General features: G+C 38.9%; 1 protein-coding gene across 3 annotated transcripts in view; it reads left to right on the top strand.

The window, feature by feature from the left end:
* The first annotated feature begins 708 nt into the window (after positions 1 to 708).
* smad10a (SMAD family member 10a) overlaps positions 709 to 26,927 on the top strand; it is a 30,634-nt gene continuing 4,415 nt past the window's right edge. For 2 of the 3 annotated variants that reach the window (XR_008322951.1, XM_053333764.1), the window contains exons 1-13: positions 709 to 1,001; positions 4,673 to 4,748; positions 8,976 to 9,219; positions 15,261 to 15,435; positions 15,548 to 15,571; positions 17,231 to 17,443; positions 17,554 to 17,811; positions 19,468 to 19,569; positions 19,672 to 19,725; positions 21,802 to 21,985; positions 23,356 to 23,524; positions 23,661 to 23,799; positions 24,690 to 24,943. Coding sequence is in view for 2 of the 3 variants with exons in the window: in XM_053333764.1 (XP_053189739.1) it covers positions 998 to 1,001; positions 4,673 to 4,748; positions 8,976 to 9,219; positions 15,261 to 15,435; positions 15,548 to 15,571; positions 17,231 to 17,443; positions 17,554 to 17,811; positions 19,468 to 19,569; positions 19,672 to 19,725; positions 21,802 to 21,985; positions 23,356 to 23,524; positions 23,661 to 23,799; positions 24,690 to 24,901 (1,854 nt within the window). In the remaining variant the exon portion in view is untranslated. Of the gene's footprint in view, positions 1,002 to 4,672; positions 4,749 to 8,975; positions 9,220 to 15,260; positions 15,436 to 15,547; positions 15,572 to 17,230; positions 17,444 to 17,553; positions 17,812 to 19,467; positions 19,570 to 19,671; positions 19,726 to 21,801; positions 21,986 to 23,355; positions 23,525 to 23,660; positions 23,800 to 24,689; positions 25,933 to 26,927 lie in introns of those variants that run through there. The other variant, XM_053333763.1, reaches the window with a different exon arrangement.

Genomic DNA, 26,927 nt, shown 5'->3' with positions numbered 1-26,927 from the left:
TTGCACTAGAGGAAGAGGGTGCCCAAAATCAGGAGTCATCCTCTGGGGACCATCAACATCATTATTATTATTATTGTTGTCTTTTGTCATCCTGCTGGATCAAAGTGTTATGGGGCTCAGCACTGACAAGAAGATGAAGTCCTTTAAAAAATGATGTGAATTATAGATTCTATAGTTGAACTCGTTTCTCACAGATCTGTAAGCCTAGCTATATGACTGAACTAATAAATGAATTCGAGTAACATGTTGCAGGGGTCATGAGATTTTTAGGATGTAAAAATAGTGTAGCAGCCAAGAAAAGATAGAGGAACTGTAAAGTGTTGGGCAAAACATTGAATCAGTCATAGTTTTTTTCCCCCAACGTGTTAACTCTGCTCATAAAACGAGGGGAGAGTTGCTCAAATAACAGTTGCAGTTCGTGTGTGTGTGTGTGTGTGTGTGTGTGTGAAGGAGGGGGAAGGGGTGGAGAGGGGGGGGGGCGGGGGCTAATCTCAGCGGCGCCACCTTAAAAAAACAGTCTCGCGGGCCTGTCAATCTAGACGAACCAGACAGACCCTGACTCGCGGCCCTGCTGTGAGAAGCGCGACGCGATTGGCCGAGAGCGGTAGTCCCTGTGAGACCTCCCCGCCTATTGGCTGCAGCGTGTCGAGACACTGACGCGCACGACGTCTACCCTCTATTGTTATTGTGGCGTGCGCGAGAGGAACAGGCAGGATGCACGAGGAGACAGTGGGGCTGATAAAAGGATAAAACAACTGAGAAACACCAAGCTAGCGCACTACATCGTATGAAAAATAAACTGTTAGCGCTTTACATTACGGCAACTCACAGAAAAAAAGCAAAGCTGTAAACACAGAGCAGTACACACGTCTAACACAGAGGGGAATAAACACAAATACCAGCTCTGCTCAACACATACAACACGTAGAGAAATCTGAGTACAACACTTTCAGCTCAAAGGTCTGTTCTGTTCAAGTTCTTCTCTCCACTCCGGCTGATGTGTAAGTAAAAAACAATTTATCTCAATCGTTTTGTTTCTCGTGCTCTCGCCATGTATTCCAACCAAACCAGACAGCCGAGCACATATGAGGTGGAAGTCAGTCAAATGAACGTTAGCTTGCTAAAATTGTTGCTTACTGTAAATCTGCATTTATCCTTAACAAACGCTGTCCTGCTGTCTCGGTTCATACTGGGCGAGATGTGTGTTCAGTATTGTGTTTTTGTCGGTTTCATTAGCTCCTGTGGTTTATTTCCCTCTATTCGTTCAACTTTAAACAGGTAGGCAAATGAACCCGTGTAGAAATGAATCATGTGTCATGTATGTGTTTATTCACTATGTACGCTGGTGCTTTGAACATGTTGAGACGGTGGACTTCGTGACGCATGATGACCAATATGGGGGTCAGAGTAGTGAATGTATGGACAAGAAATGGAAACTGCAAAAGAACAAAATGCCTGAATAAACAAGGGGACTCCTATAGTAGAGGAGGAATTTACAATTGACAATTCTGAAAAAAGAAATAGACCAAATATATACATGAATATGACCAAAGTTGCCCTTTATACGTTCTAGAGCAAAATGGCTGGAGGAAGGTGAGAAGAATACATGCTATTTTTTTGCAATGGAAAAAGGACATTTGAAGAGAAATAATATTACATCTTTACAAATAGATACATCTATACATTCCAATCCTTCTGATCTAGTGAATCATATATTTCAGTTCTATTCTGACTTATATAGTCCAGAAACAAACAGTGAGAGAAAAGTGTCAATATTGTGAGATCATTTACTCCACAATTATCAAAGGAATTTATGCTGGATTGTGATAAAGCTGTCTTAAAAGCTGAAATGCTTGAAGTTGTTAGCACTGCTAATTGATGGTCTTCCCATTGAATTTGAATGTTTTTGGATGACAATTTAAAGTCTGCTTTCAGTATGTTTAATTGATGTTTCAGTAATGAAGGAAGAAATCACTGCAACTATGAAGCAGGGTACTATAACACTGCTTCGCAAACCACACACACAGATCATCTGTTGATGGATAACTATCAATAACCAGAATATAAAATACTCTCACTAATCTTTGCTCACCCTGGGAGGCAGCTGGATTCAGGAGGTCATGACATCATGAGATTACTCAACAATCCATCTTGTCAGGTTTCAAGTTTTGTGCATTTGTCATGTCTGCCTCACAAGGTAAGAAGATGATAGACAGTGATAGAGAGATGGTCCATCCAATCACCCACCACTTACTGTTTTGAAAGTGCCAAACAGTTTCTGTGGTAACTTCTTCTAATGGTTTGAAACCATGAGGCTCGTCAGGGTAAATCTGTGTCAGACACTTACAAAAAGTGAAATCATAATGAAACTCAGACTGGTTTCATTGCTAATCCACACAGAAGTCATGATAACTACTTTTATTGGACGATATATAGTCTCAGCAATAATCAGGATAAACAATATTATTGTCATTTAAAGATCATTTTATACCACTGATATAATGGCAATATGGTAATGTAAAGGGTAGGGGAGGGGGTGTTGTAGAGTGGGAACTACACTTGTGTAAAAACAGAGTATCATTATGGCTGGGGACAGAGTTATTTACCTTTAATTCTTCTACAGTCTCCACTCAGGACGTACACAGTGAGGAATGGAGGACACTACTAGCTTAGCTAATGAGACATGCATTAGCATAAATCATTTTCATTTCAGTTTACAAAAAACATATTTGATATGTGGTCTTCTCTATTTATCCAATAATCTCTCTAAAGGAAGTAAACAACACTTTAATGCATTTTATTTGGAAAAAGGAGATTTTAGCAGCAGGCTTGAGAGGTAAAGGAGAGATGGAGAAACTGAACTATACCTTCAAATGGATAAAAGACTAGTCCAGAATGTCTCTGGTACTGTACTTCATCTTCAGAAGAATGGCAGGCCTAAAGTTTACATTATGTCATTCTGATGGAACAACATTACCACAAAAGTTGTTGGAGTTTCATCAACAGGTTGTTAGAGCAGCAGAGTGATATTTATCTACTATTTCTCTCCCCACAAAACTATTGTATGGAACAATGAGTGCAATGAGATGAGACCCTCATAGAGAATATCCAATATAGTAATAAATACTCCTCCTTTTTTATAGAAATATGACATCAGTGCACTGAAACTGTAAACTTCACTGGGAATTTAATATGTAACCTATATTATATATTAAACTGAATTAGGAAAAATGATTAAATATACATAAAATGCGGCCTATATATCTTTGAAAGTAATATCAGCACATATCAGACAGCATAAATACAGATACACATATATCTGAGATATCACCATAATATCGGTTGGCACTTGTATTGGTTGGGCTCTACTAAATACATACTCACACACTCTACTGTTTGTACAGTCTTGAGGACTGAACCTGACTCACATACTTCTATTTTATGCTACATTCATTTGACACCTGTTGGTTTTGGGGCTGCAACTAACTTTTATTTTTATTACCAATTAATCTGCTCATTATTTCCTCCATGAATCATCCAGTCTTCTGTAAGCACCCAGAATTCATCTTGTGTTGTCAGACCAACAATCCAAAACACAGAAATTCACTCATTAACACAGAAGACTAAGCATTGGCATTTTAGCTTGAAGGACCAGTGTGTAGAATGTAGTGGCATCTAGTGGTGAGGTTGTAGATTGCAACTGACTGAATACTTCTCAGCCTCCCTCCTCTTCCCTTCTAAATGTGTAGGAGAGCATACAGTGGACACATAACATGTGGAAGACATGAAAGGTCCTCTCTAGAGTCAGTGTTTAGTTTGTCTGTTCTGGGCTACTGTAGAAACATGGTGATGCAGCATGGTAGTCTCCATGAAAGAGGACCTGCTCCCTATGTACATATAAAGGCTCATTCAAAAAAGAGCTTGACAAAAACACAATGAGTTGTAATTTTAGGTGATTGTACTGCTACTAAAACATACTTATGAATATTATATTCAGAGTCCATTCTGCCACATGCCACTCAATTCTACACTGCACCTTTACAAATGACTGGAAACGTCTTAACAAAAGCAATTTACTGTTAATTGAATAATCGATTAGTTGACTGAGTGTTTCATCACTAGATCAGTCTCTTAAATTTAGATTTTTTTAAAATAGATTTAACAGCAGTTTATAAAGTAGTTTAAATCATTCAACCTGTTGATCAGCTACAACATTCAAATACTGTCCATGATAATACTGCAGTGCTATAATATCTGACAATACTGTAGTAATAAGAAACAACTCATAAAATCATCACTCTGTATAAAAAGCAGTATTACTTTTGTTAATAATAATGTGTATTTATTTAAAGGAACAATCCACCAATAAAAGCAGCACAATGTTTGGTTTGGTCGGCACATGGAGTCCAAGTCAGCCTGTGAAAACACCTTTATTATGTCTTGTGAGGAAAATCTGAATGATGTCATCAGGGTCTTTTCAGTTTGGGCTTGTTACAGATCAAGAGTGTGTGGATTCAGTATGGGACATTGTAGGATTGCAGTATTAATGTGGTATTTACAGCATTTACTTTAAGGATCTGAATACTTCTACCACTGATCATCTCTAATAACCACTGACTTTGCACCCACAACTGGCTTTGACTAATTCCTGGTCTCCCTGCTCTACTAACAGGGACTGATTCAGAGTTGGGCCATCATGATCCCAGTGAACTTTCTGGTCACTCATTGGCTGACCAACTTAATACCAGGTAAGCAATACTCAGCAATACTGAGTGTTTTAGTTCTCATTGGCTGTAGTACTCTCCAATATTACCAAGACTAGTAGAAAGGTGGCTAATGTAGAAACTAAAAGGAGACTGGACATTTGAATTTGACTGTGTTGTGGGTGGGATGGAACATGGAACTGGATGAAATATACTAACAAGGGGACTGCTGCTCTGGTTTCAAGCCAAAAGAATGCTGACCTGTTTTTCTAGTGAGCTGCTTTAAAGGATGACTGTGTTAAAACAACAGTCAGCAGCCCAAATGAACATTGAAACATTTTTTTCTTGCTGTAATGATTCCTCCTGTTCATACTGACCATTAGAAGATCTCTTCATAATGCACTTACAATGGAAGTGATGGAGGACTAAATCCACAGTCCTCCTTCTGTGTAACAATGGATTTAAAAGTTGATGTGAAGCTAATATGAAGCTTCAGCGTCCAAATGAGTCAAATCTTCATCTTCTATGTTTCAACGTTACAGTGTTTTTAGTAGCAAAGTCTTTTTGTTACTATACTTCCACCACAGCTCAACAGGAAACACTAAGAGGGAATTTGATACTAAACAGACTGTAAATGTGTCAGATATCACTTGATATGACTAACTCACACTGATGAAGCTCAATAGAAGCTGATCAGAGACTTTAAATGACTGTGTGAACTAGGGTTGCAAAGGGGTGGAAAGTTTCCGGTAAATTTCCATGGGAAGTTAAGCTGGGGAATTTTGGAAATATTCCAAATTGGAAACTATGGGAATTAAATGGGAATTCATGGGAATTTATGGCAATTGAGGGTAATTTAGTAGAAAGGTATCATATCTAAGCACAAATAATTGTTTAGTTAGAAGCAAAATAATACAATTAAAACAGTATGAAAAGCAAATCTACTGTATGAATACATTTGTATGTGATATTTGTAAGTTAAACATCACCAAATGTGTCAAATACATTTAGGGCTGCAACCAACCATTATTTTAATAATTGATTAATCGGTTGATTATTTTTTCGATTAATTGATTAATTGGATAAAAAAATTCATTAAAAAACAGAACATGATTTTAAGTTGACGATGAAAAAAAATGTCCCTGAGCTGTTGAAGTTATATTATGTTTAAATGTGTGGAAGTGTAGGAGTTAAGGTGTTACATTAGATGTGAGCTGGTGCAGAGTGAATGAGTTTATGTTATTTATCATTATTATCATTATTTTCTGATTATTTTACATAACCAACCAATCAACGTATTAAAGTAAAAAAAATAATCAGCAGTTGGAACTATAATGAAACTAATGATTATAAATATGAACTCCATTGAACCCACTACAACAGTAATGATTATATCTCTCATTGTTCTATGTACTTCCATCATGGTAATGCATACTAATACTGAAATATAGATATAAATACTTCCTCTATCAATGTTTGCTGAGCAATTTTAATACAATAATATCTTCTTCTTCTTTCTTTTCTTTTCATCTTCTTTTCTTTTTTATTTTCAGTATTTTTCAAGATATACATGAAAACACAAACACAGCTCCAAACCCCTCCCCAACCCACCCACCAACAAATTGAGAGAGAGAGGAAAAAAATAAAATAAAAATAATAACAATGAGAGTCAATGTAGACAGAAGCTTGTAAATCTACAACCCGTCCATCATAGAGGCTGACAATGTGTCAATATATACCAAATAGGGTTGCCACATCTCTGTAAAAGTATTGTAGTCTTTCCTGAGTGTATATGTCATTTTTTAAAGTGGAACACAGCTATTCATTTCTGAAACCCATCTTCCTATAAAAAGTTGGGAGACAGACTTCAATGTGATGGCGATGCACTTCCTGGCAACACACAAGGCCAATGAGAGAAACTTCTTTTGAGCTTTTCTTAATCGTGCATCAATATTTGTAGTATCTCCTAATAAACAGGTTTGAGGATCTAATGGAAGATGTACTCCTAGAAGTTTTGTCATGATGTCAGAAAAATCATGCCAGAATGTTTTGTGCATAACCAAGTGCAGTGTAGGAATGAGCCCTCCTCTATACTACATCTAAAACACAGGCTGGATATCTCAGGTTTATATTTATGCAATTTCAGTGGCGTAAGATATAATCGATGTAGAAAGTTAGAATATGTCAGCCTGTATCTGGAGTTAATAGTGGCAGTTCAGACCAGAGCTCTGTACCTATTGTCACACCCAAGTCGGACTCCCATTTCTCCCTTGACTTATGTAAACCTGGTTTTGGAGCATCCTCCATCAAGAGAGAGTATACTTTAGAGATGAGACGAGGTGCATTACCCTCATGAAGCAGTCCTTCCAAATCATTGAGCATGGGTAAACAGTGGCAGTTTGACAGTGGGAGAATTTCACTTTTTTTTCACTTCAGTTTTTAATCTAGCAAGGGGATCAAATGGATTTACAATAATATCTTCTGGTTATGATAGAGGAGAAGAGCTTCACATAGAATAAATACATAAAGTTATCAATATAGAAATGATAACATAATGTAATGTTGTGCTTATCATTATTGTATCATAAGTTTATTAAGTCTATTTCTGGCCTCTTTTTAAATTTCAGTAATACTCATAAGTGTATACAGTAGTGTAATTAGTTGTATTCTTGTGTGGCAGCAGTGGTCTTAAAAAGGTCTTTAAATGTGCAGGTAGCCTGGAGATAAGCATGTTATACCTTATAAGGTTTCATTATGAACATTCACTAAACATAGCAGAAACAACACAGAGATGACAAATAATATATATAATAATAATATCATGAAATGTTCTTTTTCCCAGTCTATTGTTTGACCAAAGATGTGTGTATTCTACTTCATCTTTTCATCTTTATTCATACGAACTCTGCATGTAGACAAATATGAGTGATACTGAAAGATACATTTCAATGATTGTATTAGTCTCAGGCCTCCATCATGTGTCATATCTCAATTTGTTTTGCCTCAGAGGAATTAAATGCCCATTTCCCACTTATATGTCTCTGTATGTTAATAATAATAATAATGATATGTTTTATTTATAAAGCATATTTCATACAAGGGATGTAGCTCAAAGTGCTTTACATTAACACATACAAATACAATACAGTAAAACAACAGCAAATAAACACATACAAAATAAAAGTAGATCATTTATAAAAGTTAAACATGTAAAAATATGTTAACATGACATTAATTAAAAGCCAGATTAAATAGATATGTTTTCAGCTGTTGTTTAACCCTTACATACTGTTCATATTCTGACTCATAATTAATCTCTACACTAATTCACATTCATAAATTCATCATCAGTTATTAATAAATGTTTGATTCATCTCTAATGAAGCTGTCAGAGAGCAAACAGAGTGTTTATCTATGGAAAAAAAGACATTAACAATCACTATTTTATGGTCCACGAGAACATTTTAGAGACTATGATAATACAACAACATGTTTAAATGCTGATTTTATTGTATTTTTTTTAAATAAACATAGGTCAAATTTGGACATTAGTATACACAAAATTGTCAGCTGCACAAAAATAAAAATATGATTCTTTTCTTTGTATATTTGGGGTCACATTAGGAAAAATCCACCTAAAAGAAATGTGTACTGGCTGTTTTTACAGTTCAATCTGACCCTGAACACTATGTGTAAAGGTTCAACTTCTTTTACAGCTTTTAGTATTCCATCATTTTGGAGCATAATTAAAGAAAGCTGCACTTCCTGTTTTCTTGTGTGTATAATTGTGTGTATTTAAAAAGTCTATGATGAAGCTGGTCCCCAAAAAAAACCATTTAGAAGTTTAAAAACAAGTAAGAGAAGCTTGAAATGTGTTCTAAAAGATACTGGGAGACAATGAAGTGCAGTAATATTATGTATGTGACTAATGTATGTTTCAGCCCAGAAAACATCTGCTAGTGAAAATGAAAAATCATTTCTTTTTCAATCTGTCATTTAAAGAGGATGAAGCATGAAAGTATTATACAAGTGTTAAGTCCACATACATTCTATCATACTGTACTGTAGCTTGCTTTGGTTTGTAAGGAGAGATCATGTGACTCATTGGGACTCACACTGGTCCTGTGAGGCACAAATGTGTGTGTTGTGGAATCTATTCCTCATATCAGAGTATTATAAAGTAGCAGTCAAGTGGATAATATGAGCTAATTTAACTTAACAAGCCCTCCTCCTCTTCCTCCTCCTCCTCTTCCTCCTCTTGTGTCTTTGCAGCAGCATCATGTCGGTGAATCCTCCGAGCAGCAATGACGCCTGCCTCAGCATCGTCCACAGCCTCATGTGCCACCGGCAGGGCGGAGAGAACGAGGGCTTCGCCAAGCGCGCCATCGAGAGCCTGGTGAAGAAGCTGAAGGAGAAGAAAGACGAGCTGGACTCGCTCATCACCGCCATCACCACCAACGGTGTCCATCCCAGCAAGTGTGTCACCATCCAGAGGACGCTGGACGGGCGGCTGCAGGTCAGCACTTTGGAATTTCTACAGATGTGAATTGTTGTGATTCCAATTCAATTCAACATTAATTCAGCGTTTTTATATATTCACAATATTAGAATAGTCATTTTCAGTTAATATCAGCTGCTAATGACTGATCAGTATTTCTTATTAATAATATATCCAGCAGGTGGCAACATTCGATCAATCATATATTACAAGTAGCCAAACAAGGTGATGGCACAGAAGTCACAGCCAGACTTTGTGAAGCTGTTGTTTAACATGTTTCTCTTTAAACTTGTTCATTGTGTCGTGTTTTATGCCGCTGTCACACTTAACCTGCAGCCTGCTTCAAATCAACTCTGATGTGTGTCGCTGTGGTTGGGGGGGTTGTTGAAGCGATCTCTCTGCTGCAGACTAAACAAACATACTGAGACTGGTACAAAGGGTCTCAGCTCACCTTCAAGTCGACCTCGCTGTAGTTTTGTTAGAGCTGTGAAAGCAAAGCCTGTACATATGTGATTTTACTGTATTATTACATCCATCAGCAGATCAGAAGTGTCAAGAAAGTGATGTTTTGACCTGCATTAGTAAATGTATTTGGTGTCCATGGTAGCACAGGAGTGTGTGTTCAAACAGAGGTGTGTTGTGTGTTTGACTAATTATTAAAACGTCAGTGAGACGTAGTAACGTCATGCTAACTATCAACCCCCGTCATAGTACGCAAGTCAGTCACCAGAATTAGATTCTCCTCCATGAGTCAGGATGACTTCACAACTGTTCAATAGATCAGTGAGCTGTGAGTCCATGTGATGACATCATATCTACAGCTGTTGATGTGTTTGTAGTAAGCTGGTTCACATGTGTACCAGTGTTCAGTCATGGTCCTGCCGCAGTTCCTCCAAGACACATCAAATGATTACTCTCTTTACACACAACTTACAAACCATAAAGATGTTTAATGTGGAACTAGAGCTGGGTGATTATGGCAAAAATGTAAATCACCATTAATTGAACTTTTAACCTGGATTATGATTAATGAATGATTATCTCCACACATGATGAACAGTTATGTATTTTCACAGTTTCTTTAGTTTAGTATTTTCCACTGCTGCCCTCACACATGAGGATCTTTAGGGAGGTAAAATAAAGATGTTTTAAGGTGTGACGCTGTGGTTAATGTCTAGTTTACTTGATTACAACTATGTAAAGATCATGCTTTGATTAGAGTCATGATTAGAGTTTGTAAATGTCGGTTATGTTTCCATTAATTGCCTAGCTCTATGTGGAACTACTGTAGAATAGTTCCAGGTTCATCTATGTGTGTGATCATTTACAGGAGAAGGTCCAGATAAGTGAATCATTATGGAGCATTACAATATTTCTAAAAACACACAGTACATTTAGACACTAGTCAGATGAAAAGTGAAACTAATATACTGACTAGGGCCTGACCCATACTGGATTTTTGGGTCCAATGCTGACACCGATATAAGGGAGTATTAAAAAATCCCAGTATGGATATATCAGCAGATAATGTTACATATACAGAGTTTACACATAAACACACATTTATTGCAATGGTCCCTCATATTTGGTTAGCACTTTCCACAAAGCTGTGTAATGAAGGAAAATGACATCAGTGCACTGAAGCAGTAATCTTCACTGTGGATTTAATATGTAGATATTAAACTTGAATTAAGAAAAACAGCTGTGTCAGCCAATAGTTTACAAGAGTTTGACTAGTTTTAATATAGGTGTGACACTGAGTTAAACGTTTCCAGCAGCTACTTACACACAGATTTCATTTGAACTTGTTCATAACACTTGACTAGAAGCTTATTAAGTTGACTGTGGTTGACTGCTAGTGAATGAACCATTGCACACAGAGCAGGTAACATATTGCAAAACAGCTGCTTTGATGAATTACTCTGGTTTTATTTATCATGAAGCTTTTATTGGACTTACAGTAAAGAGCATTGTTTTATCAGCTCCAGCCAAACTTCCTCTTTCACTTCACTGCTCTGTGTGTGTATCTGCTCTGTCACACACTACTTTAGGGACAAATATCAGACTTAGTGAGACCAGTTAATTGGGGGACTGCTTTGTCCAATTGGGGACCCAGTGTTTTTAGGTGTGTAAAGTGAATTCAGACATTTTCTTCTAAACACATTAAATAAGTCATAAATGTATTTCAAAAAAAGGTGTAAAAAGCATTTCAACCATTTAGATTTGAATTGTGGAGCTAGGCTTCACACATTGTGTTTCAAGATTTCTGTGTTCAGGATTTAGTGGGCGGGTCTGAAAATCACCACCGCGTTACCCTGCTGCTGTAGAGGTATAAATACATTCAGCACACACTACTACTACTACTACACTCTACAGTTAGCCAGTTAGCTGAGTTAGCCACCAAGAGTTAGGTTAAATCTCCAGGAAATGAATATAGGTACTGACATAGAGAGCAGAGGACAGGACAGAGACCACACATGACATCATAGTTCTCATTCTTTCCCCAGTAGCTCCAGTCAGCTGCTGAAACTGGGAGGAATACTGTGATGTTTGAATATAACCAGAAAAAGAAAAAAACCTACAATATACAAGTCTCATTGGAAACACAGTATCCTGCTCTCTAAATAGACTCAGTAATGTAACATAAACTGATGGGGCCCCCCCAAAGCAGCCTGTCTTTGGATGAGCCCCTTCCTGTCCACAGTGACAGGGAGCAGGCTGGATCATTACTGAAATAGTTGAGGAAATGCTTTTATCATTTAAACCTTCACACATGCATTTGAACATGCTTCACAGTTGTCAGTCGGCTGACATCTGACTCTCCCCTCATCTGACCCCCTGTGCCCCTCTGCTTTTAAACACACAACCCAATACATGTGTTATTTAGTAATGCTACTGTAACTATCTGCTGATGGAATGCAGTCTGGACAGCTGACAGGATTTGCTGTTCCTATCTGAGTGCAGTGGAGGTCAGCGAGGAGACGTGTTTCTGGATTCTTCACTGCTTGTAGGACAATGAGGAGCTCTTCAGATGATTAACACTCTTTTTATGTCACTTACTAATAACAGTAGAGCCTCTCTCCATTGAGATCATATTAAATGAGCATGTTGTGAGCTGGTTATCACAACATTCAGCTTCATCTTAGAAAAACTAAACAGATGATTGTAGACTGCAGGAGAGAGTTTATATTTTACTTTCTAATAATGATGTAAAGCAGGGGTGTCAAACATGCGGCCCGCGGGCCAGAATCGGCCCGCCAAGGAGTCTAATCCGGCCCACTTTCCTTACTGTCTTCTCTCCTCTTCCTTCCATCCTTCCATCTTTCCTTCCTTCCTCTCTTCCTTCGATCCTGCCTTTCTTCCTTCCATCTTTTCATCCTGTCTTCTCTTCCTTCCTTCCTTCCATTTGTCTTCTCTTCCTTCCTCCTTCCTTCCTTCCTGATTTGAGCTGTATGTGGCCCTTGAATGAAGATGAATTTGCCCCCCCTGATGTAAAGAAATGCTTGTCTCTTCATCACTGCCTAATAAATGTGTTGTTATGGACATCAGTGTTGACTGAGCTGAACTCTGTCAGAAGCATGTATCTATGTATCCTTCCCTCAGCAGCTAGCTCTACCACATGTTAACAACTTGTGGTCATGTTATTGATCATCTGAGCTGCTTATTATACAACTAATTAGTTTCTATGCTTCAGAGACACATTTATATTAATAAGTGAAAGCCCAGGTCCTGCCTATTCTGTAGGTGGTTGATTGACAGACAAAACACAGGATGTATTGATCAGCTGATATTGGCTTATCACAGATATATGGGTATCAGCATATGTTTTATTTATTTTTTTACATTATATAGGCAGTGTTTTATGTGTATTTAATATTTTTTCTTAATTAAATTAATATTTAGAAATATGTTTAATTACTGGGAATTAATAATGATTCAATTCTCAGTGTAGTTTACAGTAAAACATCATGTCTGCATTACATATCTTTATCACAGGGATTGGACATCCACATTGCAAAAATACATATTCTATATAAGATTATTGACCAATATATCAATATTTGAATTTTATCTCTATTCTATTCTCAATATCTTTTAATATAATCTTCAACTGATGCAGCAGTTGTTTTTACCTTTTCTTTTAACTTCTTCCTCATGTTTATTAAGAACACCTTTTCTTTACACATCACAGTTTATATCCTCCTCTCACCCCAAGGCATGATCAGAGCTGATACTGTTTACATATATACACTCAGGTCCATCAGGTATTGGGCTTGTTGACAAGCAGAAAGTGAGATTCTGACCTGAGCAGACTAAGTAGAATTATAGTCATGTCTGGCTTCCTTTAGACTAAAGCACAGAACAGCTGTTACTATAGTTTCTATAGAGAGAATTGGTCATCTTACTCCCACATAGCAGACAATAAACACTGATCACAACAACAGAATGACTGAATTGAACTGAAGAGAAGTGGAGTGGGTTCCTCTGAGCGTTTGGTGTATCAGGCAGTGTCACCTCAGAGGAAACTAGAAACCGGCCTCCAGCTGTGTTCAGAGCAGCATCAGTCCTGAGCAGAGACACAGTCCTCTCATTCAGTTGACAGTGTGGTAAACACAAACACAGCAACGGTCATACAGAAAAAAAGCTCAACCTGCTCTGCTTTTATCAGACTGCAATGTGCCATCATGTGTCAGCTAGTTAAATACATCTAACATGTGTTTATGTTGCTGTTGTTGTGAAGGAGGATAAAACAGTTCTCACTGTGGTAACCTTTCACTGTCTCATTACATTAAACACACTGTGCAGTGTTTAGTGTGTGATAAGATGTCAGAGTTCTGTGGCATTATACAGTAAACCACACAAACACTGCTCTTCCTTTAAACATAGACCCTGATATTGCCCCAAATATTATAACATTGATCGGCACTGATACTGGATTTTTTGGGGCAATACTGATATCGATATTAGGGAGGAAAAAACAAAGTAAAACAAACTTCTTTTGCAGATGCCATACACTTGTGACAAAAGTATGTACTGGAGGCTGTGATATTTAACAGTTTAATAATAAATTAGATTTTCATAAAATTACATCAGCTCCCTGAAACAGTGAATTCACTGTGAATTGAATATGTAATACATTTAAATTATGAGATAAAATGTATATATCCTTCTAACCCTATATATCACACATATCGGTCAGCTTAAACACCAATACCAAGATATCTGTGATCAGGTCAATATCAGCTGATAATATCAGTTGACTGATATATTGGTTGGGCTCTACTGTAAACTATGAGCTATCACTAGTAAGCCCACAGCTGATTTCTGTTGGTTGTGGGTTGAGACATTGATGTGAATGTAGAGTACAATGTTGAGCTTCATAAGGCAACGTTACATGGATTTCTTTGAAAAAAAGGCAAATAACTACTGTTATAATGAACACAACAGACTGGAACCAGCATCAATTGATAGTATAATACATGTACAGTAATACTACAGAGCTGAGATGAAGGAGCTCAGCAGTTTGTTCTATGCTAAGAAACATGAGAGCTTTGTTAGTACATGTTCATTCAGCAGTAAGAATGTCTGCTGTCTAATATTGCTCAGTGCAGTCTCTCTATGCCACACCTTTATTCCACAAGAAACTCAAATATACATTAAGTATAAAGTCCTGTTTGACTGTTTGTAGCAACTTGAGTATTCAGGCCCAACAATGGAAAACAACAGGACAAAAACACACAGTGAACCTCTGCTCTGCTTTGCTCTGCTGCTCTGCTGCTCTGCTATGTGGAAGTCTTATATTTAAATGTAGGTTTTGCTCCAGGCAAACATTTTATCATTCAGACCGCAAAGCAGACAGACAACATCACAAACATATATTTAAAACACACAACCCAGTATTGAATAACAGACTATAGAGAACACTGTGTAACTGATCTGCAGGCTGCTGAGAACACAAATGGAAGTAAAATAAAGTGGCAGTCCTTGGGAATAGATTGATAGTCCAGCACAGACTGTACTTGGCAGTGTTGTAATGATGCTGTGCTCTCTCTCCTCAGGTGGCAGGAAGGAAAGGTTTCCCTCATGTGATTTATGCTCGGCTGTGGCGCTGGCCCGACCTCCACAAAAATGAACTCAAGCACGTTAAGTTCTGCCAGTACGCCTTCGACCTGAAGTACGACAACGTGTGCGTCAACCCCTACCATTATGAGAGGGTGGTGTCACCAGGCATCAGTAGGTTCACTGCTTCATACTTCCAACAAGTCACTTTATTCTGAAATGAGCTGATGGATGCTTTTGAGTTGTGTAGTTTTCATCTTTTCCTTCTCTCTGTTCTCTCTCACAGTTGGTCTCAGCCTTCAAAATACAGGTGAGTTCTATTGGACAGCAGCACTTCATCATTTATATATACACACTCACTCATGGCACCACTTCTATTTCTTATTCATGTCATCACAAACATGTTCAGCTCCCCAAGGCCAAGAATTTCATTACATTTTTAAGCCACATGTTTCAATACAGTCACAGCATACATAAGGTTAAGACACTATTAAGCACAGTGGATTATATGATTCTGTATATGTTGATAGTTTACAGTGTGTAACCAACCTGAGGCAGCACAGAGGTGAAGCTGTGAATTTAGAATGAGGTGGACCACATTTAACCCTCACATACTGTTCATATTCTACAACCTCTGGATCAATTTTGACCCAGACTAATCTCCTCATAAAAAGTGTTTATACCAAATGTTGAAGCACAGATGTGTTTAGAAAGCATCAATAGTGGATCTGACTGATCAATAAATGTGATTAAACCTTGATTCATGTTTCAGAGAGCAGAGAGAGTGTATGTTTTAGCTCCTATCACACAATATCATGTCCTATTTGACCTAAAAAAAACCCCATAAGAATTAAGTGAGAGTTAACGTAATACATTTCTGTGCTTACACATAATCCTTCCACATGTGCTTACACATTGTTATTCTGTCATCGGTCATGAATTAAAGCTTCGAGTATAAAATCAAATCCTGTGAGAGAACAGACAGACACAAAGTGTTCTCTGGTGTCACTTTTCTCTAACTCAGCACTGTTCTCCACTTCAGCACTGACATCCCTCCTCTCTCTCTGTAGACCAGGCCACACATAGAAACGCTCCTGTCATATGGAACAATGATGTAACCCTAACCCATCTATAGAGATGATAGATGAAGCCTGCAGTGGTACACACTACATGTCTGAAAATGACTAAGCCCACCAGGACACTCTACTCTAACAGACCCACTTCCCTTTTTTCAGATGTGGCTCATACTCAATCATGAGGTCTATGCTACAACATTACAGTGAGACTGTGTTCTAACCACAGGAGGGAAAGTGTGTGGTCTCACTGTTAGATTTAAGAACACTTCAGAACACCACAATGTATTTCACAGCAGTGTCTCCTAGAGGGCATTCCACTCTGACTGAAATACTGCCCTTCAGATCATTTATAGCTGGTCAAAATAAAAAGTGGTAACCTGGCTGCTCGGCTATATGACCAATAACAGCCTTTTTATTGGACAGTTATTAATTACCTGAGCACCAGTGATATTCAGTAACATCACTACCAGTGAATCTGGCCTTTACATGCACTAACCTGCAGTAGGCCTGGGCAATTAATCGAAAAATAAATGGTGGTGTTCACTGTTACCATGACAGCAAAGGTTTCATATCTTTAAGGAATATGAAAACTTGTCTCCAGTGATGATTTGAACCCAAACCATGATCTTTACATAGTTGTAATCAAGTAAACTAGACATTAACCACAGCGTCACACCTTAAAACATCTTTATTTTACCTCCCTAAAGATCCTCATGTGTGAGGGCAGCAGTGGAAAATACTAAACTAAAGAAACTGTGAAAATACATAACTGTTCATCATGTGTGGAGATAATCATTCATTAATCCTAATCCAGGTTAAAAGTTCAATTAATGGTGGTTTACATTTTTGCCATAATCACCCAGCTCAGTCTAACCTCCTCCTGCCTCCTACAGCACCACCAGGCGGGCTGATCAAAGAAGAATACATCCATGACTGTATACAGATGGACCTTCCACCTGGCATGCCTCTGTCTGACCACCAAGTGGCCCTGAAGCTGCCTCCTCCAGACCACTACGGCCAGCCCCTCCCCCCTCCACAGCTGTCCTCTGAACCCCATGGACCCCCACCTGTCACCAGATACACTAACCTGCCTGTCTCACCCAAAGGTCTATATTGATTATTGAATGTTTCCATGTGTGTTATCTGTGTGTGTGTGTGTGTGTGTGTGTGTGTGTGTATAGAAGGCAGGTCTCATGTGTCTCTCTATGTCTCTCAGTGTCTGGCTCTGGCTCCATGCTGCCCCTGCAGGCCGGTCACAGTGACAGCCGCCTCCAGACCGCATCTCCTCAAGCTCAAGGCATGACTCCAGCACCACGTCCCCCAACCCCAACCCAAACCCCTCCTCAGCAACAGGGTCCCCAACAACCCCAGCAGCCCCAACACCCACAACAACCCTCCCTCCCTCCTCCTCACGGCCACGGGCAGAACGGGTACAGCAGCAATAAACACTCTCAGAGTCAGGCTGCCTTCCACAGTGAGTACACACACACACACACACACACACACACACACACACTACACACCTGCATACCTGTCTAACATTCTACCTGTCAGTGCTTTTCTGTGCAGGTTAGGTCAAATTTAACTTTGAACTTTTTAAATAAAGCAGTCTTTGGGAAGCAGCTTTTCTTCTAGCGCCACCATGAGGTTAGCATTTGTCCTTTTCAGTGAAATGTCTCCATACCTATTGGATGGATCGCCATGAAATTTGATACAGACATTCATGTTCCCTTCTAGATAAATTGTAATGTTGTTGATCCTCTGACTTTTCATCAGGTCAACATTTAACATTCATTTTCCCATCAGCCTCAGCTGCACTTTGTGTTTTGTGCTAATTAGCGGGTGTTAGTGCGTGCTAATACACAAAACAATGATAGTGAACATGCTAAACTTTATGTCTGCAAATCATCAGCATCTTAGCATTGTCATTGTGAGCCTGTTAGCATGCTGATATTAGCATTTAGCTCCTCACAGACTGATAGCATGGCTGTACACTCTGGTTTCAGACTGCGTATAGCCAATGTTTATGTTCAGCACAGTAAATGACTGTTTTCCCATTTGAATCTGTTTAGGACACCTTTTTTTCAAAAGTTTTCCTGTAGATAGTGAACTCTCTCTCTCTCTCTCTCTCTCTCTCTCTCTCTCTCTCTCTCTCTCTCTCTCTCTCTCTCTACATGTGTTTTTAAATCAATTAATTGGGCTTTAATCTTGTCAAAACTCTTAATTTCGAGAGCATCATCTAGAAAGCATTACATAAGTATAGTTAGAGTCAGGGCTGGATGATTAATCAGGTTTTATTTTCAATCACATTTTGCCTTCCAATGATTATGGAAACAAAATCATCCTCGTTCCTGGTTTTGTCTCTCATGTGTGAGAGCAGACAGACAGCTCAATGAGAGACAGACAGAGTGAATGTATCTGAATGAAACAGTCAGATGTTCAGTGATGGAAACAGACTTATTTAGACACCTACAGGTTACTTTGTTTTAGTTTCAGTCAGACTTTGGATGCTGTTCAGTATGAGGATGGTGCAGAAACCTGGTTCCATACATAACAGTGATCCTGTGGAAACCAGGTTTATCTAATCCTACACTCTGGTTTCTCTTTCACATGACAGTTAAAAGATAATACAAGACAATGATTCCTGTCAAAGCTCTTGTTTCTATAAGTACCATGATCAATGATCATTTTAGTATTGATCACTCTCCACACAATGTGCATCTTGTCAATCACTATAATAACATGATCTCAATTATTTTGGTCGTATTTACTGTTATTTATTATTTTTATATATTGAATAAATGTTTAGTAGTTTTCAGTGGGTTGAGGAAATGTGCTACAACATGGTTGATCTTATTTAGTTTATATATCTATATGTGTCTATATCTATTAAAAGTTATAAAAGAATGATGATTATGAATCAAGCAGCCATAGTTCAGTACATGCAGTGTAATGGCTGATGGTAGTGGCAGTTAGGCAAAACAGTTTGACACCAGTTGAAGGTGTTAGAGATTTGAATGCATGGTCAGTGTATGATCAGTATGGAGAAGCATCAGTAATGTAGTGATTCATTAGAGAACACTGAGTTGTTGCACTGTGTTTTAACATCTGTTACTTTGCTGTATTGTAGCAGTTTGGACAGGCAGCAGTACAGCCTCCTACGCTCCAATAGGACCCCTGCAGAATGGACGTGGTCACCAACAACCTCCCCTCCATCATCCAAACCACCACTGTAAGATGATAGAAAATCTCTGTTAGATTATAATATAGTAAAATACCTTTAAAGATCTTTATGTTTGTTTGTTTGGGCTAATCTACTATCTCTGCTTCTCAGGGTCTCAGCATCACGGTTCAACTTCTTTCCCTCCTTCTGTGTCCAATCATCCAGGTAAGACACTGTATGCTGCTAGATTGAGACATTAACCTGCATGGCCGTAGCTGCCATTGAGGACATCAAGGTCATGTCCTTGGTATTTTTTTCTTGATGTTTCGTTTCATTGTGAAGTGAAAATAGCCAACGAGACAATTATCCTTGCATCAACGTACCGTCACGTGACACGCACTTGCAGATACTGTGGACCCGGTGTTATGTCCCAACTGGTTTTCCAATGTAACTGGTTTCCTTACCGAACAGCTCCAGCTGTGTTGTGCTCCCGTCAGCAGATTCGTCAATAATTCACTAATACACACAGTGTGTTACTGGAGATTTATAAGTCACAGTTATATAGTGCTCACTCCCAGAAAAATATTAGCTGCAGTAGATGTGAACTGTGACTTGAAAATCACCAGAAATATGTTTTATATTGGACTTGACCCAATTTTGCAAACTGTTAATTCATTGGATGAGCCCTTTTCTCCTTTTCCCAGCAGGCCGTGCTCCGGTCCACATTTTAAGAACAAACAAAGAAAATAATATATTGCAGTTTTTTGCAATTTTTAAATATACAACCATGGAAGTTGTAGAATACTAAAATAGGAGTTGATTTAAGTTGTGAATTGGAAGTGATAAGAAAGAACCGGACCACAAGTGTGACCATGACTGAGAAATGCACAACAAGAAAGTGTTATAAATACATCATGGATTACTAATCACTGATACATGAGTCATAGTTTTATTTTTGACCTTGGTATTTGAAAAATCCTGGCTACGGCCTTGGTACACCGGTGTATCTGGCCAACATTACTGTCTTTTTTGCTGGTTCAGTTTTAAAGCTAACTACTGATATACTGGTATGAAACTAGATGACCTTAGACATCCATTGGTACCAACCATGTCATGCTAACTTATCGAGAAGAGGCTAAATAACAGTCCAAACCTAGGCTACATTTCATACCCATGAGTCTCCCCTGTACAACCATGCCCACTATTGTCATGCAGGTTTGGGCAGAAACCATGCAGTTTGCATGCAGTGTAATCATGTTATTTTAGCCTATTCTAAAAATGGTATATTGTGTGTACTGGAGTCTCTAAACAGTCTTGTAATTATATAAATTGGGCATGACTGGAAAACTGAGACTGTTGTGGATTCAATGAGCCTCATTGTATTCACGTGTGATGATGTTAGTCCTCATAGTTGATTGTAGTCACACCTTCACTTGTATATAATGACCTACTGTGGTAATCACAGCCTCATGAAACTTTACAACCACAGACTACAGACCCCCCCCCCCCCCCCCCCCCCCCCACACACACACACACACTAATTATTATTGCTCTCATTACTATAATTGTTGGAGTTGCCATACTGTTCCACTCAGCCATAAAAATGGGTTTAAATGTATTTTTTAAAGACACTTTATTTTTGTAAAAGTGGTGCCAGCAGACCTTAGAATATCAAATGTATATCTTTAGCAGCAGCGAGGTATAACATTTTAACAATGTTGTGGGCTTTACCTGCGTTAGTTATGGAACACCACATGATATGATGCTTTGGTTGTCTTGGTATTTACTTTGATAAATGTCTGAGTTACTTTCTACTGTAATCTCCAAATGTGAAAAGTTGTTGATACCAAATCAAATCACAGCATGACTTTTTCTATGGTGTTCCTCCAGGTCTCTGTGTCTTAATCTGCTATTTAGTTTTTTGCTCATTTTGCACCAAATATGGTATCAACCCCAAAATTGCTGCAACAACTTCTCCATCATAATCTGTAAAGTTTCAACATTTGAACAGGTGCCTAACCAAAACACAATGTTCATTACAGATTTGACTAGAAGAACTTGACACACAGAGCTGAGCTGCATCTCTAATGAATCTGCAGGTTCCCAGCTTTCACATGATGTATGCCACTTCTATGTGGTGAATACTGTTGAGCTGCTGTCTCCCTTATACATGATGTGTTTTATTGATAATGTGTATGGCTTTGTCTGAATTACTTTGAATGCATTTTCTTATTTTATCCAAATGCAATTGGACACTTAATAAAAAACCATAAGTGATATATCAGTTATATGTCATTGCAGGACCAGAGTTTTGGTGCTCTATCTCCTACTTTGAGATGGACGTTCAGGTGGGTGAGATGTTTAAGGTGCCCTCCAGCTGCCCCGTTGTGACTGTGGACGGTTACGTCGACCCGTCAGGAGGCGATCGCTTCTGCCTGGGCCAGCTGAGTAACGTCCACCGCACAGACGCCAGTGAAAGAGCCAGGTGTGTGTTAACCCTAACCCTAACCCTTACGTACTGTTTGGCTCACATTTCACCAATTATGACGTTTGAAAGCAATTTAAAAAAAAACACATCAATTCATTTCTTTTAACCTGAAATGTTATGACTACAGTGGCCTAGAATGTCCATAAATGGAAATATTTAAGAATTTAAGTATTTTTGCACAGAGGGGGTTAAAGGTTAAATTGTGAAGCCTAATATTCAAGTATTGTTGCATCCTTCACTTTAAATAAATGAGCAGAAATAATTATGGCTGTTATGTTCTCATTTTAGTTAATATAAGGTCATGTATTTTCACTATAATAGCATCAAATCTAAAGAAAACATGAACACAAAATACATTTGTGGTTCCAAATTTGGAATGATGAAGGAATAAGCTGGGTCATAATATGAACAGTATGTAAAGAGTCACAGTTTGACATCAGACTGTTAGTAGGATAGATTTAAGCTCTCAGTATGCTTTAAACAATTGACACATGCAAAGCTAGAGTATGTCTAGTATGTTTAAATCAGAGCCTGAGAGAAATTCAAAGATGTTTTGTGTCATATAACCCCAGCTCATTGTTGTCTCAGAGTAAAAGTATAATATTATTATAATAAAGTGGCAATTCATTCTACCTGCTTTTACTGTCTGTCACTTGACTGTCAACTGTACGATAAAGCTAAAAAAACTTTTTTTTTAAAGAAAAGGGAGCTAACGAAGAGAAAAGACAAAGAGTGAAAGTCATTGTGTTTTATAACTTTATAACTAGTACAGTATTGTGTCATTCATCACACAACACAGCAGAGCTGTATGCTGGTTCTAGGATTATGATCTTCAAAACACAACTGTAAAATTGTACAACCTTATTCCTAAAATGTCAGACTTTCATTCATTTCATTCATCTGTTTGGAAAAGGGCACTTTCAAAAAATCTTCCTCACCTTGTGAGGCAGATGGATGAGAGTCCTTATAGGATGCTGATTGGTCTGAACCAGCAGTGGTTGTGTTAGGGTTAGGGCAGCTGACTTGAAGCCTGTGATCTTATGATGTTGTGATCTTAATTCATTTCAATCCAGTTCAATGCCTTTATTGTCATTGCACAATGTATAACAAAATGGTACATCATTACATACAGTAACTAACAGACAGGTAGACACATTACAGCCTGAATTCTAAATGAAAACAGTACATCTACTCAGTTACATTGCACATGATCAGGATATGATTGGGTTATACATATACTGATATACAGCAGTTTGGTCCTGTACTGCCTCACAAGCTAACCTCATAATGTCACATCAGTGTGGTATTAGTTCAGTATGTTGTGATGTTCCACCTCTGCTTCACTGATGTCTGTGTGTGTGTTGCAGGCTACACATAGGTAAAGGAGTGCAGCTGGAGTGTCGTGGAGAAGGCGACGTGTGGATGCGCTGTATGAGTGACCACGCTGTGTTTGTACAGAGCTACTACCTCGACAGAGAGGCGGGCCGAGCACCAGGCGATGCTGTGCACAAGATCTACCCCGGAGCCTACATCAAGGTCTGGATCCCATGATGAATAATAACCTCACACTTCCATTTGAGATTAGACATTATTATCTGCAAATTCTGAATGAAGAGTAGTGTAAAGTGTTAGTGAATAATGAATGGTATGTTGTATTGTGTGTGTTGGTTAGGTGTTTGACCTGCGGCAGTGCCACAGACAGATGCAGCAGCAGGCAGCGACGGCTCAGGCTGCAGCTGCTGCTCAGGCTGCTGCCGTGGCGGGAAACATTCCTGGTCCAGGCAGCGTCGGAGGCATCGCACCTGCAGTTAGTGAGTGTGACATCACATTAATAATACATGATGGATTCTTATTTGAGATGCAAGATGCTCTGTGCTCAACCATCTGTTTGTGTACTCTTTATTTTAGGTCTGCATTAGACCGTGTTACTTTGGCAGGGTTCATGTTATATGTACTATATGCTGTTGCTATGGTTACTAGACTAAATAATAGGTTAAATAATGATAATATAGTGTAAAGTTAAAATCATCTATAGTGGCTACAAAATGACCTGAAAATGAACACAGATTGTATGTGTCTGTCTCTGTGTCTATCTGTCTGTGTGTTTGTGTGTGTGTGTGTTTGTGTGTGTGTGTGTGTGTGTGTGTGTGTGTGTGTGTGTGTGTGTGTGTCTGTGTCTGTGTGTGTGTGTGTGTGTGTGTGTGTGTGTGTGTCTGTGTGTCTGTGTGTGTCTGTGTGACTGTTGCTCACACTTATACCAGTTGCTGTTGTAAACCACATTAGCATATGTGTGAATTCATCCCATGATACTACATGTAAAATGACAGTTTCTATATGTGATGACTTACATTTTTAAATATGTGAAAATCAATACTGATATCAAACAGTGTGAAAAAACTTGAAATGTGTTTTAGGTCAGACATGTCCATTTGTTACTGTAGGAATGATCAATTATCAATCAATCATTGATTAAGAATCAGTCTGTGACAGAATGAACTTTTGTGTGTGGTTTGATGGGGAATGATTGTGATGGAGCACACTGATAGGTGCAGCTGGTTTGATCTTTGTTTCATGTCATACCCATCATCTGTCTCGCTTTGTTTCCTTGCTTGTCCTCTTCTCTGTCCAATAAAGACACAAGTGTCAGACAGTGCAGTGATCAGATGCTGTATATCTGATGTGAGTGTCTTGTTATCTGCAGGTCTGTCTGCAGCAGCAGGGATTGGCGTGGACGACCTGAGGCGACTGTGTATCCTGCGGCTCAGCTTCGTGAAGGGCTGGGGGCCTGACTACCCCCGACAGAGCATCAAACACACCCCCTGCTGGGTGGAGGTCCACCTGCACCGCGCTCTGCAGCTTCTGGATGAGGTGTTGCACACTATGCCTTTGGCAGATCCAGGGCCTGCTAACTGAGGATGAACACCATGTTCAAATTCCAATCTGGATCCTATGAATGTGCGCTCACACACACATACACATACACACACACACACACACACACACACACACACACACACACACACACACACACACACACACACACACACTTGAATATTTCTGCTTCAGGCCAAATATGCTATCTAATTGATACACAAAGAAAACCAATCAAGACACACAGAAATCATAAATGACCAACGACACATTATGCTTGTAACAATCAATGTACACATCACACACACATATGCACACGCACACTCTAACCAAAACGTCTGTGGCCAGGCAGACATAAAACTGCTGATGTCTTGGGGATTTTTCTAATGCTTTACTCTCTACAATCTCAACTCCAACATGAAGGAGTTGGGTCTCTGAAGGTAAAGATTTTGACTTTGTGTTCTGACCAGTTTGTCTCTGTCCTAAAGACATTTGTATGCACTGTAGAAATCCAGGGATGTTTCAGAAATCCAGTTCCCCTATATGCACTTTGGATTTCTTCTCATTGTAGAAGCATCGTGCACATTCATTAACGGAACACACACAGACGTTTAGAAATCATGCATGATTCAGCTGCAACAAGCTGCAGCTGAACATCCAGGAGTCAAAAACACTCTAGATAAGTTAACTGCATACCTCTGGAACATGCTGTCAGTAAACCCACAGCATGACAGCTCTCTGTACGTCTTATGAACAGAACTGATGTATAAATATGGATTAGCGATCCAGTGTTATGTCATCTCTGTGCTCGTACTGTGCTTTTCACTGTCTGTTGATTGAAAACCCAAAACTGTTAGCACCAATAGCTCGTTAGCTCCCTTATTATACGCTCAGCTCAAGTTCTATTATTTTTATACCAAAAAGACTAAAACGCCAAAAAAACATTTAGCTTTAAAGTAGTGTTGTCGTTCTTTGTAATGAAACAGTGCTACCCTGTATGTAACCAAATGGTTGGTGCAAATCACCAAAGCCAGAATACCTCATAACAACAGTGCATAGCTCGTTTTTTTCACCTGAACCGCACACACACACACACACACACACACACACACACACACACACACACACTCACACTCTCTCTCTCTCTCTCTCTCTCTCTCTCTCTCTCTCTCTCTCTCTCTCTTCTCTTTCTCTCTCTCTCTCTTTCTCTTTCTCTCTCTCTCTCTCTCTCTCTCTCTCTCTCTCTCTCTCTCTCTCTCTCTCTCTCTCTTCATCGCTGACAGGCTGCTCAAGTTAGGAGTGGTCATTCAAACATATAGAAAGTCATTACTGGCAGTGCTGGGTACATGAACTGCTAGCTCTTACTTTGGGATATTAGTTACACTCTACAGTTTTACAGAATTATGAACGGTTACAGGAATGACGGTTACAGGAGAGACGGTTACAGGAGAGACGGTTACAGGAAAGACGGTTACAGGAGAGACGGTTACAGGAGAGACGGTTACAGGAGAGACGGTTACAGGAACTTGTTATGGTTGTACAGTAAAACAGCCAGCAGCCAATCCAGAGACAGAAGCCTGAGATCCCCAATGATCAGACCTGTGCAGGTGGCTCCAGTACCTTCTGTTCTCCTGCATATCATCTGTGATATCTTCTATCATTCCAAGCCTGATCCCAGCAGTTTATTGGAACTCTGCTTCTGCCACTAGCTGTGTGTGTTTCGTCATCAAAGAATAGGGCCCTGCTCTTTAATCCAGGATTAACAGATCCTCTGAAGTGGCTTCATTTAAAAAGAAGGCAACATGAGTAGAGAGTTGAAAGCATCATCAGTATTTATATGATTGGCTGAGCACTGATCATATGATTGAACTTACATGAGGCAGTTAGGTTGGGAAGCCTCCCAGCATGCATTTTGTTCTACATTGTGCTCTATCATGTTTCAGTTTTAATATCCAATTAGTTATTTGTGTGTTCAGACAGATTTATACATTGATAAAACCCTGCAGTATGTCCATCATGTTTGCATTTTATGATAGATTGTATTATTCAAATGACAAGTTGCTATCAT

The sequence above is a fragment of the Scomber japonicus genome, chromosome 15 (assembly GCF_027409825.1).
Source record: "Scomber japonicus isolate fScoJap1 chromosome 15, fScoJap1.pri, whole genome shotgun sequence".
Classification (NCBI taxonomy): domain Eukaryota; kingdom Metazoa; phylum Chordata; class Actinopteri; order Scombriformes; family Scombridae; genus Scomber; species Scomber japonicus.
Note: the sequence above shows the minus strand (reverse complement) of the source record. Positions and strands in the feature narration are given on the sequence as shown.